Here is a 14,793-nt window from a genome sequence, read left to right on the forward strand (position 1 = left end):
ACAGGTGTAGTTATCTTAGTTAGTCCTGCCTTGAAAGACTTAAAGCCCTGTTCATGCTTATTAAATACAGGTATAAAATGGATCAATAGATAAATTAGATAACAATTCATACAGCAGATAATTTTTAATACTAAAAAGGTAATATATATGTATATATACATGTGTGTATGTAATTTGGTAAAACAAGTAATTTGAAAGATTTCACTAAATAAAATAAAGGTAATTTAGGTGGCATTCTATGAGATAGAACTCAATTAAATCACATTTGTATGCATCTATAATATTCTGGCAATGTTCATATTGATTCCTTATAAATAATACTAAATAGAGAAGCAAATGTTTGACATTTTAGATAGTTTAGCATAAATATTTTGTTTGCTTCCATATAGTTGAATGTTATGAATGGTTTATATTCCAATTCTTAGATGGGGTTTTATAAGTCATCCTTTGCTATAATAATGCCAGAAAATAGAAAGCTTAATCTTTCAGAAGATTCCTCTTCCTGTCCCCATCGTAACGGAAATTTACTTGTGTTCAATACAAAGGAATGGATAGAAATTATTTCATGTAGTCACAGAATTGCAATCAGAAGAGACCTCAGAGATCAGACTACTCAGCCCATGTACTCCAAAACCCTGAGATACTATATATAAATGCACAGAAACTTTCATATACCTATTAATGCGAGAGGTGAATGCCTTAGATCTGTGTTTATCCCATTTCTACTATCTTAATAGTGACTCTGGGGTCCCCAAAGCATTTCACTGTGCTTGAATCCCCTTAGCAGGGGGCAATGGGCCATGTATGGGCAGGAAGTCAGGACGCCAGAATATCTAAGCTGCTTCTGCTTTTCACGTCTTGTCCAGTCAGCCTAATCTCCAAACTCAGATCAAGTACAAATTATAGTGGACATGCAAATAACCAAAGGGTGTGGTGTGGTGCCCACTAAGGAGATTTTGGTCTAAAAGATAAGATGAGAAAAACTAAAAATATATATATATTTAAGGCCACATAGGGTAGTTTTGCTGTTGATAGGCAAACCCAGACCAATATAGGAATTCCTGGGTGTGGGTAAGAGCAACTGCTGGAGCCCAGTTATCTAGGTTTGAGTTCCTGCTCTATTCCTTACTGGCTGTGGGTTTGAGCATGCTATTTAACCTTCTGCTTCAGTCTTTTCACCTATAAAATGGAAGAGTAATAGTTACTAACCCATAAGATGGTTATGAGGGTTACACATAGTAAGTGCCTTTAAGTGTTAGTTGCTAAATTTATTATTTAGGTGCAGTAAAGAGGGAGGTTAGAAGAATACGAATTCATAAATCTCTACAGTGGGTACAATAATTCAGTGTGCTTACACTACAAACCTAATGTAATGATAAAGGATTTGTGTGTAAAAGGATAGTAAAAAGTTTAAAGTTCTCTGCAAATGGAAGTCCTTACTTTATAAGACTTCAGGTTTATATCTGCAGTTACTTTGTATCTGGGATTTGTTGGCACAGAAACTGGGTGGTTTGTTCTGAGTATGGGAGAGAATATAGTACTTGTCAGTCCCTCCTGCAATCTTCCAATAACATCAGGTCCTATCATCCTTAAAGCAGTAGATGACCTGGTCAGCTAGGGAAATAAATGCAAGGCAGATGTTTCCCTGCAGCCCAACGATGCCTCTTCTCAGTTTAGGATTTCCACCTCAATGGCACTGAGGATGTTAGTTGTTCTCTTCATTGTAGTTACTCTGTGGGGCTTTGGCTGTGACCCTCCTTTAATTCCTACTTATAGTTTGAAACTTAATCTGTGTAACAAAACATAAAATTCTGTTTTGTATTTGAATTAATTGAACTCCAGATGGAAGGGTCCCCATTATCTGTTTCCACATTTTCTATTTTTGTAGTATTATCACTTCCTAACACACCAAATATCTTATGATTATCATGTTTATGATCAGGTCTCTCTCAGTTAGAATGTCCGTCCCACATGGGCAGGATTTTTGTTTTGTTCCTTGATATGTGCCAATATCTCTAGTAGAGACTGCAACGATATAGGTATACCCTCTGTGTTTGTTGAACAAATGTATGTTGGATAACAAGTGATTGAGAGAAAAATATAAGGTGTTAGTGAGCTTGGTGGGAGGGAGCATTTTGAAATGATTTACTAAACATAACTTGATCTTTTCCAATAAACTATTTATACAGAGTTTATATTGGAGGAATGCCCTGTGAGCTTCTCATACCACAATCTGATAATTTGTAAGTCATTCAAATAATTTTTTTTAGAAAACAAACAGTAGATATAAACTTACCAGTTTAAGTAGCAATGTCTAGTGGTACTGTACAGCTGAATCCTTTAAAATACAGTGTAAATTATAACCTTTTATACAGTAAATTAGCAATCATTTATATAGTTAAGTGTAATCTGATATCCCTTATTGTCTCCAGTAGAATACGATATGAACTATTATTTAGATTATTATGTTTTGAGGTATTTTGAGAAATATCTAATTGTTTCCCTTGAAGAATTTAAAAATATTTAAAAGGAGTATCAATGGGGATAGCCAAATTAACTACAGAATATTTAATTGTAAAAGAAAGCTTGATGCAAGCTTTATATATCCCAAGCAACCAAGGCTGGGATATATTTTCATTTCACAGAAATTTTTGTTGTAGCAACAGTTCCTATCCTGATACATATTCTGAAGTCCATAAGGTGTTTTTAAGGGAAACACAGTATTTTATTTAATTTTACTTGTTTTTTAATCTATTTGACAATAAATGCATCTTTACTATACAGATACATAAGGGAAACAGTATTTTAAAACAATGTCAATATAAACTTTGAATTAATATATATATTTTATTAGGTACGGTCTAAAGTTAGATCATCCAAATGGAGACATGGGTTCTATGATTTGTAAGACGACTGGAACTTACATTGGTAAATGTTCATCACCATTTTTTATAATTCTTAGAGATCCTGACTCTATTTCCTTGTTTTATATTCTCTTAGAACTCTCCTTCACCCTCATCACTCTCTTTAAAATTAACATTTCTTCTTTACCTTGGCTTCTTTTCGGTTTCATGTAAGCATGTATGAATTACCTTTTTCTTAAGGTTTATATTTAAGGTAAGCTTCTTCAAATTTCTTTTTTTTTTTTTTTGTTAATTCTTCTGTCATCCAGAAAATTCCATTACTAATTTAGCTGTTTTTGCTGTAGCCTTAATTTTTATGTTGTTTTCTTCCCTATTTCTCTATATACTCCAGGGACATCAATCTTTTAATTCTTTTTTTCTAGTTTTATATTGATGTACATCACTGTATGCATTTAAGGCTTATAACATGATGGCTTGATTTATATATACTGTGAAATGATTACTGCAATAGATTCAGCTAGCATCCATCCTAATCTTTTAATTCTACAATAGGCTTCACTTCATTCTGTCTCAGAGCTTTTGCAAGCCTCCCATCCTTAGAATTTCAGATTAAATATCATCAAAAAAGCCTTCCCTGATGCCCAGCCTTCCACTCTCAAAGTTCAGTCTGTTTTTTTTTTTTTTGGTTACTTCTTCACAGTTATTAGTTCTCTGTGTCATTGCTCTTGACTGACTGTATCCCCCACTGTACAATATGCTCAGTTAAGAGAAGAATAAACTGCTCACCCTGCGTTGCTCAACCCCCAGCAGAATATCTCATCTAATTAAATAGCTGTGGAATGAATGAAAGAAATTTGAGGGCAGTTGGTTATGTATTTGTTCTTTTATCATTCTTCATTCATTATATTTTGTCAAGTTTTTCTAGTTATAATCTTAAGACATCTTAGTATGTGTATTTTAAAATACTAGATGCTTCTTTCAGATAGTTCATTGTCATGTCTTTGAGGATTAATAAATGGACATATAATTATAGTTTTAATTTTAAATTTCTTTGCTTTGCTTTTAAATCAGCTTTATAATATATAGTTATTGTTCTCCTGTGATTGGGAATTTAATTAATTGTGTATTTTAATTAATCCCAGGTCATCACAATGTCAGCTTCATCTTGGATAGTGATTATGGAAGGTAGGTCACTTTGTAAATAATAATTTTCATAATTGATTCAACTGGGTAAATAAAAGTATATATTTACTTTGTGCTGTGGACCCAGAGATTAAAAAACTAATTAATTTCTTCCCCCAAATTAATATTTAAGGGGTCTATCACTCCCTTTCTCTACTTTGTGCCTCAGACACAGCCTTTCAACTGTTGGGAAATAGTGCATTACCTAAAACAATAAATAAATTTTTTATTGTGATATTTAAAAGGGTTTTTTTGTCTTATAGCTCTCTGACTTAATTGTAATTCTTTTGATAACTAAATAGTTCAGTTTTCGTTTGAACTAATGTGAGGATAAATAAAATCCCATGGTTAATATTACTTGATAAAGGTGTTCATTTAAAGTATCAATACATACGGGGTGATGAAAGATGGTCATTACAGCTCACAATTGTCCATCTTAGCACCAAAGTTAATAACATTTATTCATGACCTTTAATAAATCTAGAAATCACTTCCAGATATCCTACACCCTAATTTCACTAAGAAAGAGTACCATGTGTTTATAGAAATATCAGAATATGCAAATCTCAACACATGATGCAAACCTCGTATTATAGATAATCATAATAAAGAACATGTAGTGGCAGGCAGGGTGCTAAGCATTTTACATATGTTTTCTGGTTGTATACTCCCAAAGAACCCATAACGTTGAGTGTTATCATCCCCTCTGTGTTGCACACTGGAAAAATGAGACTCAGGAAAGTTGAATAATTTGCCCATGGTTATTCAGCCAGTTGGAAGCAGCACCAGTGTGTGAACCCACACAGCCCTACTCCATGCCCTGAGCATTTTATTCTAGTGCTCTGCTAAGAGTGGTGGAGGATTTCAGCCATAGAGCCACATCTCCTCACTACTTGACATCCTGACACAGGATTCTTTAATCCTGGCAGAATTACCCCATTTCTCTATGCATTTGCAAATGTGTGTGGAGCATTTGTTGGCTATCACAGTGACTAGGGCATGCTAATGGCTTTTTGTGGTCAGGACCAAGATAACTCCAAACTTAAATGAATTATTCTGCCCAAAATGTCGTAGTGTCTCCCCATGAAAAAATTAGCTGGTTAATAGAAATCCAAATAAATCACATTATTTAGTCATCTAGTACTAATATAGCTATAGTAGATCAGTAATAAGATATGTCTGTTCATTTTTTTTTGTTTCTGAAGGGAGATGAATGATTAGAAAATATTGAAAAAGATTAAAAAGATTGAGAAGAATGGCAATATTACAATCAAAGTAGATTATTCCTGGTTAATGCTCACAGACTGCAAGAGAAAGATGATATTTGGTCCTTGCATGCATGCAGCTGCCAATTGAGGTAGTGAGACCAAATCTATTATCATTGTATTTAAAAATCTTCTGGTTCCAGACAGCTAGAGGCAATGGGTTTATAACAAAGTGATGACTGTGTTGCCCACTTTATTATAGACCAATATAGACTGGACCCAAACCACGAAGAATATTATAATTAAATGGCAAACCATTGTATTTGGTACATAAATGGTACTAAGATTCACCTTTGTGATTTACATGGAGCAAATGACTTAGAGTCCCATGATTTACCAGTTATTTTCTGCAAGGACACAACCTACATACACATAACTTGATACAAATAGGGCAGTAGGATTTTATTGAAAATATTAGAAAGTCATGTTAGAAGCAGTTATTATTGAGTCTTAAATGATTTCCTGAACTATGTATGCTTTTTTTTTTTTTAATGCTCTCACTGTCATTCTTCTTCAGGTGAAAAAGATGAATTCTTAGTTCTGAGTCTCTATCAGAGGTATTAATTACCAAATCCATCATATATCTCTCAAAGAAGGAATTATCCAAAAATAGGTTTGAGTGATCAAGCTTGAATGTGATTGATAAGCATATATAAATCATTGTGTTGCATTAACATGCCTTGAAACTTTCCATTTTTAAAAGCCAGAAAATTTGCACATAATATAGGCAAAAATACAGCTTACAATAGTTGATTCTGTGATCTTGAGTTATAATTCCTTTTTTTAAAGCCAGTAGCTGTTCTTTTGTATTATGTCTCAAAACTGAGAAAACTGTGTTTCTATATAAAACAATCTTAGGAATTTAAGAAAACTTAAAAAAAAATACAGCATTTACTACTTAAAAGCCTAGTTTCATGATTTTATGGCATTTAAAAAAATGTTAAATCATTTTATAAAGTAAAAAAACCATATTTTACAAATTTTGGGAGCATTCTTGAATGTCAGATGAACCAATTAAGACCATTGTGGCTCCCATTCTGTATGTCTTTTAATAACTAACCTTCTCTCCCTCTATTACCCCAAGTTCAAACAACAGCTGTTCCAAACTGATAAGGTTCAGATGAGGCTGCTTTAATTGAGAAATGCCTAGTCATTATCAATGAATTAGTGAAAATCACCTCAGTGTCATATCAAATAAATTACATTCAAATTTTATTTCAGGAGGCAATTTTCCCACCAACTTAAGAAGCAGGGTTCTTTTTTCAGATGTAGAATCTGACCATAGACAATGTTGTTGGAGCTGGCATCATTTCAGGTCTTTGAGAAATGACTGAAAGCTTATAACATATGAATATAAATCCAGTATGAACTTTTTAAGTAATTAATTTAGCATCCGATATTTCCAGAGACTCTGTGGTCTTACAAATGCACATTGTAATGCTTGGGTTAGAGTTATAGGAGTTTATTGTGGTCTCAACCAGAAGATTTTTTTTTAACTATTTATTTATTTATTCAGAGAGAGAGAAAGAGAGAGAGAGAGGCAGAGACACAGGCAGAGGGAGAAGCAGGCTCCATGCAGGCAGCCTGACGTGGGACTCGATCTCATCCATATCTAGGATCACATCCTGGGCTGCAGGCGGCGCTAAACCGCTGTGCCACTGGGGCTGCCCTTAACCATAAGATTTGTATTATCCTTTTAGATTCTAGTTCAGTGTGTTATAAATATAATAGATGGGTTTTGAGACTTAACATTTGAATTTCTTAACATCTCTAATTATGAATTTCATTGAGGTAATTAGGGAAACAGTATTTAATTTCCCTTCCTCGCTTTCCAAGCTATGGAAGTGTAAGTCTGTATCAAAAAAATATGAATAGGTTCTGTGTTTATTAAGGGTGATTTAACTCTAGTGGATTATTGTTAACCTGCTTTATTCACTGGGCTCTCACACAGATTAGTGGCAGAAGAGAACTGTGTAGGACACAGGCTAGGAGTCCGGACTCAGGACTCAAATTGCCTGGCTTCAAAATCTGTTTCTGCTACCTACTCCCTTTATGATCTTGAGTAAGATAAATAGATCCTCCGCGTTGTACCTACCTCATGGGGTTGATATAAGGATAAAATGGCATAATAATTTAAAAACTTAAAAAAATCTTAAGTTAAAAGCTTAAAAACCTTAGCATGGTATCTGATAAGTGTTCAGTAATGTTAGTTATTCTGATGCTGAATGGATTATAAGAGAGGAGAGAGGAGGGAGGTCAACACAAAAGCCTTCATGAAAGATGATCCTCTATTTTTATCTTAATAAGAATTGTTTATTGAGGTATGATTTGCATATAATAAAAGGTGCATAATTTAAGTGTGCAGTAAGTTCTGGCCAATGAATGTTTGAGTATTTGTATTCTTTTATATTTGTGTAACCGGTAACTATATCAAGATATAGAACATTTTTGTCTTTCTAAAATGTTCTGTTGAGCTCCTTTGCAAATTATGACATTTATATCACTAAAGAAATAACATTTTCCTAAAATAAAGTTCATTTTTAAAGTAAGAATTTTTTTTTTTTTTTTACGCAGGAGCTTCCCACAAAAAATGGCGTATTTTGTTTCTTCTCTAAATAAAATTTCAATGTTTCAAACATATGCAGGTATGTGAGCTCTGTGTGTGTGTGTGTGTGTGTGTGTGTATGACAGAGAGAGATAATGAAAAAGACAGAGAGACTTGTGTACTTCATTTTATCAAATCAATGACGATAATGACTTAAGGCATACTATATTATTTTAGGTACTGCTAAGAAAGGAAGAACACCCAAGATGGGGAGTCTAATAGGAAGCTCTGACATTAAATTAGGACCCAGAAAACTACATTTTTCATATAAGGTTGATTGAGAAACCAGCACATCACTCTGAAAGAGACAGAAAGGAAACTTGCATGTATCCACTTGGGCTGTTGGTCCAGGGAGAAGAAAAAATCTCCACTGTCAATTTAAACTACAAGCCATAAATCTCTCAGATTTATGGTCTCAATGTGGTCCAAAAGAATACTCAACCAGATTATTATTTACTTTAATTTATAGAGGTCTAAGGTTGGTAAACTCCTCAAAGAGTGTCAGAAACAAACACAAATCCTACTGTAAGAATTATACTTCATTCTGGGTCAGGAGTGATGGAGAGGCACATTCAGATTTCAAAGATGTTCAGAGGTGAAAAAAAGTGTCCTAAAGTCAATCAAATATATATTCTGGCTTTTTCTATTTAATGTGAAACTTGTGTGTAAAAATATGTAGAACTTTGATAGAACTAATAAGAACAATTTTTTATTATATTTTTATTTATTTATGAAAGACACACAGAGAGAGAGGCAGAGACACAGGCAGAGGGAGAAGCAGGCTCCATGCAGGGAGCCTGATATGGGACTCGATCCCTGGATCCCGGGATCACACCCTAAGCCAAAGACAGGTGCTCAACCGCTGAGCCACCTAGGCATCTCAATAATAAATTTTAATAAGAATCTACCATATATCATGCACTGGGCTATTTTACTAATATATCTAAAACTTATATATATGAAACCAGAAGACTTCCAACCATAGTTAATGTATTACTATATGAGAAAAATATAAGATGCTGGCCTATAAATAGAAGACAGATTTATTCTTTAAGAGTACGGGGGAAAGAGGCTGTGCTCATCCCTTCCTATATTTTCTTTTGGAATCAAACATCTATACTCAGCCCTGCTTTTCCTTAATTCCTGCATCTTCCATTACTGATATCTCTTTAGTGCCAGTCACCACTTAAAAGCCTGGTCCCCATGAGATGTAGGGCACTGTGAAAGCCATGTTAATTGTCCTCTGCAGGATTGCATCAGAGACAAAAATAGAAACACTCAATTTATGAATTTGGTAATCCACTACCTATTCTGTGTTATGTGTTAAAGCTAGGTAATTTGGAAAATTTATAAACATCAAGCATTTGGGATCATGTGTAATATTCATGACATTTTATTTAATGTGCTTCTCCTCCCTCCAGAGGTTACTATGATTTCCCCTTCAAGAGGAAGCACTCAAGGTGGCACCTTGCTAACAATAAGTGGACGGTTCTTTGACCAGACAGATTTCCCTGTCAGAGTTCTCATTGGAGGTATTTTTTATGGCTTTTAATATATTACATTGTAAGAACAATTCCTGGCTTTTATTTAATAATTTGTAGGAAGAATAATAGTCTTTTCTTTTCTTCGATTAATGTCTTAAATTTAAAGCTGAATATTTTCACAGGACATTTGGTTCTGGGGCTTGATACTTTTCCTGCTGTGACTTTTCCATGAGGGCTATTCCTTGCAACTTTACATGACCAGGACTTGGGCTTTGAGGTCATCACCAAAGGGCATTGTATGGTAGCAACATGGCTGCCTTCCGCAAATTCCTCACCACACTTGGAGACACATCTACCCTTTGTTTAACAAGCTTTTAAATGTTCTTCTTGAACTGTTGTTAATTCTTAATGGATTAGTTATGGGAAAATTTAAAGTATAGGGATACTCTTCTCATCCCCTTTTCATGTATTGTGACTTACCTGGTCATCAGGAATTACTGATGATATTGGCTTTAGAAAGAGCATTGGTTAATGTGTTATATTTTTACAAATGTGATAGGGCTTGGTTCTCTGATTATACATCATTTTTATGTATAACATAGGTTTATTCAGGGTAGGGAGCTGTGCAATTCAAAAGGGAGATGGAGGATGAATACAAGTGTGGGGATCTCCCTACTCAGTTATAATGACCTTACCCACCCTGAGCAAAGGACTGCATGTCTGGCCATGTAACTGGGCACATACTTTTTCTGATATAGCCCTCCTTAGGTACTTTCTACTTTTAAGGAATCTGCCTATGAGCCTGCCAAAATGTGACTTCAAGAGATGTAATTAGTATAAAGTAACCTCATCTAACATTTATGTAATATCTTCCTATCCCTGTGAATCCTTGCTGGTCACCTGTATAAAATATTAAAGCCTTTGCAATAAGATTTTTAAATATCATATATGTTTTCTGAAGTTTTAAATATAAGTATTTCATTTATTTTTTTTAAGATTTTACTTATTTATTCATGAAAGACACAGAGAGGCAGAGACACAGGCATAGGCAGAAGGAAAAGCAGGCTCCATGCAGGGAGCCCAATGTGGGACTTCATCCCGGGTCTCCGGGATCAGGCCCTGGGCTGAAGGCGGTGCTAAACCGTTGAGCCACCCGGGCTGCCCTATAAATATTTCAAATATCAAAACCAGGGACATAAAATATTTTTAATTTAGATACTGTTTTATGATATTATGATACAGTTGATATGCAAATATGTTAAGTTTTTATGATATTTCATTGCCATCAATGTGACAAGTTTTGAGATTTTCAATCCTCAGTAATTTCTTTATTGAAATTTCATTACTTTCGTTAAGATTTTTAAAAATTTTAAATTCCAACTAATTTATTGGAGTATAATTGCATATAGTAAACTGCATGTATTTTATTTTTTTCTTCCAAGTTTTTTTTAAAGATTTTATTTATTTATTCATGAGAGACACAGAGAGAGAGAGAGAGGCAGAGAGACAGAGACACAAGGCAGAGGGAGAAGCAGGCTCCATGCAGGGAGCCTGATGCGATACTCGATCTTGGGTCTCCAGGATCATGCCCTAGGCTGAAGGCGGTGCTAAACCGTTGAGCCACCAGGGCTGCCCTTCTTCCAAGTTTATATTTAAACTCCAGTTAGTTAATGTACAGTGTAATATTAGCTGCAGGTATACAATATAGAGATTCAGCACTTCCATAGACACATTCCATGTGTCTATGGAAGTGTGTACTCCTTAATCCCCATTACCTATTTAACCTACCCACCCCCACCTCTCTTCTGGTAACCATCAGCTTGTTCTCTGTAATTAAGAGTCTGTTTCTTGGTTTGTCTCTCTCTCTCTTTTTTCCCTTTGCTTATTTATTTTTTTCTTAAATTCCACATATAAACGGAATCACGTGGTATCGGTCTTTCTCTGACTTACTTCGCTCAGCATTATACTCTCTAGCTCCATCCATGTCATCACAAATGGCAAGATTTCATTCTTTTTTGTGGCTTTTATATATACTATCTCTTCTTTATCCACTCATCAGTTAATGAATGGGCTCTTTCCATAATTTGGCTATCGTTGATAATGCTGCTATAAACACTGGGGTGCATATATCCCTTTGAAATAGTATTTTTTTATTGTTTGGTTAAATACCTAATAGTGTAATTGCTGGATCATAGGGTAATTCTATTTTCAACTTTTTGAGGAACGTCCATACTGTTTTCCACAGTGGCTGCACCTGTTTGCATTCCTAACAAAAGTGCAAGAGTATTCCCTTTTCTGTATATTCCTGCCAACACCTATTCGTTTCTTGTGTTCTCGATTTTAGCTATTCTGACTGGTGTTAGGTGATATCTCATTGTAGTTTTGATTTGTATTTCCTTGATGATCAGCGATGTTGAACATCTTACCATGTGTCTGTTGGCCATCTGTACGTCGTCTTTGGAAAAAAAATGTCTATTCATTTGTGCATTTGTTAATTGGATTATTTATATTGGGGGTGTTGAGGAATCCTCAGTTAATTTCTTGAAAACAATGATTTGTCTATGTATCTTTCCTTTGCTCCACACAAAATAGGCTAAGTTGGTTTAATATACTGTTCAAATGCATTGTTTTCTATCTCAATTATCTTACTTTCACAAAGCATACAAAATTGTGAAAGGTAGTGTTGAAGTAAGTTTTCCAGGCCACCAAACAAAACTTGGCAAAGATACTTTCCTCTATTTGCTAACCTCTACCTCGTTTTTCATGGGCTGTGATTCCCATTTCAGTAAATACTTAAGGCACTGACTAGGAGGGGCATGTGGAAGTCTGGAATATAGACTCTTCACTCAGTTTTAATTGTGCTTTTGTATAATTGTTCTCGTTTAGACTCCTTTTGGTTTTGGTCTGCCTCTGGAAATACCATTTATGCATTATTATCTCTGTTGTTTTCATTTGAAGAACTTGGACTACACTACTGTTTGTTTGTTTGATTTATTTATTTCCTAAGATGGCTGGATTTGCAAATTCTGAACATTATGGACTTATTCAGCATTTTTTCTGTAGGGAACAAGATATAAGGCTTCACTTTGGACTCAAAAGTTAAATCTTTTACAGTGACATAGTTTTATCAATTTTTAAATTTTATTTCTCAGAAATCACTCAGATTTTTGAGTGATTATAGTTAGAGTATAACTCAGACTTGTGATGTTTTGGCAGGAAAATGTTGCTGTGTGAAAGTATGACAATGAGTGATAAGCTTTATTATTTTTTATTAGATTTTTAAAAAAATTATTTGGGAGAGAGTGAGTACAAGTCAGAGGGAGAAGCAGACTCCCGCTGAGAAGGGAGCCCAAGGCACGGGGCTCAATCCCAGGACCCTGAGATCATGACCTGAACCAAACGCAGACAGACATTTAGCCAACTGAGCTACCCAGGTGCTCCAGAGTGATAAGTTTTAATGCAGAACATATAAAGGAAATGAAGAAACCCCGACTTTGCTTCTTGCTTATGCAACTTGGTTTTCATCAGAAAAGCACTTCAAGATAAGCTGATTGTGATTTGCATTCTGGAGCTCTGTAGTAATAAGTCTGCACCTTATTTCTCTCTAGGTCAAACCTGTGATATTTTGAATGTCACAGAGAATAGCATATTCTGCAAGACACCCCCTAAACCTGAAGTTCTCAGAACTGTATATCCGGGTAAGTTACCAGAAGAGAGAATGGCCATTCTACATTTACATAAGAAGACATATGCCATTAGTCTTTTAGTCCATTTGGGCTCCTGAAACAGAATACCACAGACTGGGCAGCTTATAAACAACAAACACTTATGTTTTACAATGCTGGAGCCTGGGAAGTCCCAGATGATGATGCCAGCAGACTGGATGTTTAGTGAGGACCTGCTTCCTCATAGATCAGCACCTTCTTGGGGCTAGAGAATTCTGTGGGGCCTCCTTTATAAGCCCTCATTATGAGGGCTCCACTCTCATGACCTAAACACCTCCCAAAGGCACCACCTGCTAATAACGTGACATTAGACATTAGGTTTCAACATCTGAGTTTTGGAGGAGAAGCAAATATTCAACCCAGAACAATTAGTAACAAAAAATATTTGAACTTTTTAGAATTTTTAGTGAGAATTATAATAATTTTTTCCACTTTTTCTCCTTACACTTTCTGGATCAGGAAATATTTGTATTAAAATAGCTGCCTCAAAACTGTACCATGAAAATAAACTCAGCCTGAATTCCTGAGACACCCTATTGAATGAGTTTGAGGATGACTTTATTTCAGATTAAATGAGAGTACTGAATGTTGGTGCAGGCTGCATGGCCTTTTTGTGGTTAAAAAATAAATGGCAGAGGTTAAATCCTTACTTGTCTAGAATGTTTTAAGAGTGATAATAGAGGATGAGAGAAATGGAACTCAAAATTCTTTCCAGACCTTGGCCTGTGACTCACTGTAGGTGCTTTGACACCTGCAGTGATACCACTGAGAGGCTGTATGGCTTTGAGGGCATATATCTCCTATCCTGTGCACATAGTGAAATTGGTTTATTTATATCACTGGTTGGTATTTGAAGCCAAGTAAATTATGTTTATTAACCTCTTAAAATTCCTGGTTTTGAATGACATTAGAAAAAGATGCCCAGTTTAAGAGAGTGTTTTGATCATCATAGGTGATAACTTTAAAGAAAGTTGTATTTATCAGAGAACACTGTTGCTGCCAGGGGTATTCACGTTTTTCTCCAAGCAAACTCAACTGAAGAGGAGGAGCCATCTTTTTCTAGATCCAGCCACTCCAGACCAGATTAAGGCTGCTGGAAGAAGGCACGAGTCTGTCTGATTGATGTGTTTTAAGGAAGAAAAAAAAAAAGTGAGATGGCTCCCTTATGATTAAGAAAAAACAATTCAGATTTTACACTGGCAAGTGTAGGTTCACTTTAATGAGAATATTCCCTCTGATTCTGTCCAAGAAGGAGATGAAATCATAGGACAGAAGTGATGTTAGAAAGATGAAGAACAAATACAAAAATCTTAGAGTCAACACTGTCCATTCTTTGATTAGTTGCAAACCACTAATAGAGTAACTTTTGTTAGAGAGAGTAATCAGGCAAAGTCTTTGAAATAAAATGGTCTGAATCATGAAGTTTTGAGATTTAACTATGTAAAGTAACATCAATCATGTCACAGGTAATAGTTATCATATTATTATTATCTTAAATAATGTACTTAGTAACCTCTAATCCCCATAGCAACCAGGCAAATAGTGATATTACTCCCATTTTACATATGTAGAATCTGAGGTGCAAATATATGAAATAATAATAAATAAATTGTAGACTATCTTAAAAGTACTCTATCCTGTGGGTACAGGTACGTGTATGGGTATGTG

The 14,793-nt window shown here is 34.9% G+C and overlaps 1 protein-coding gene across 5 annotated transcripts in view; it reads left to right on the forward strand.

Annotated features, from left to right (window-relative positions):
* The window catches only part of PKHD1L1 (PKHD1 like 1), a 148,110-nt gene that overhangs the window by 14,425 nt on the left and 118,892 nt on the right, over positions 1–14,793 (forward strand). For all 5 annotated transcript variants that reach the window (XM_077846995.1, XM_077846996.1, XM_077846998.1 and 2 more), the window contains exons 7-12: positions 2,190–2,243; positions 2,855–2,928; positions 4,007–4,049; positions 7,886–7,956; positions 9,338–9,448; positions 13,009–13,098. In XM_077846995.1, coding sequence (XP_077703121.1) covers positions 2,190–2,243; positions 2,855–2,928; positions 4,007–4,049; positions 7,886–7,956; positions 9,338–9,448; positions 13,009–13,098 — 443 coding nt within the window. The remainder of the gene's footprint in view (positions 1–2,189; positions 2,244–2,854; positions 2,929–4,006; positions 4,050–7,885; positions 7,957–9,337; positions 9,449–13,008; positions 13,099–14,793) is intronic.

This window comes from Canis aureus, chromosome 14 (assembly GCF_053574225.1).
Source record: "Canis aureus isolate CA01 chromosome 14, VMU_Caureus_v.1.0, whole genome shotgun sequence".
NCBI lineage: Eukaryota > Metazoa > Chordata > Mammalia > Carnivora > Canidae > Canis > Canis aureus.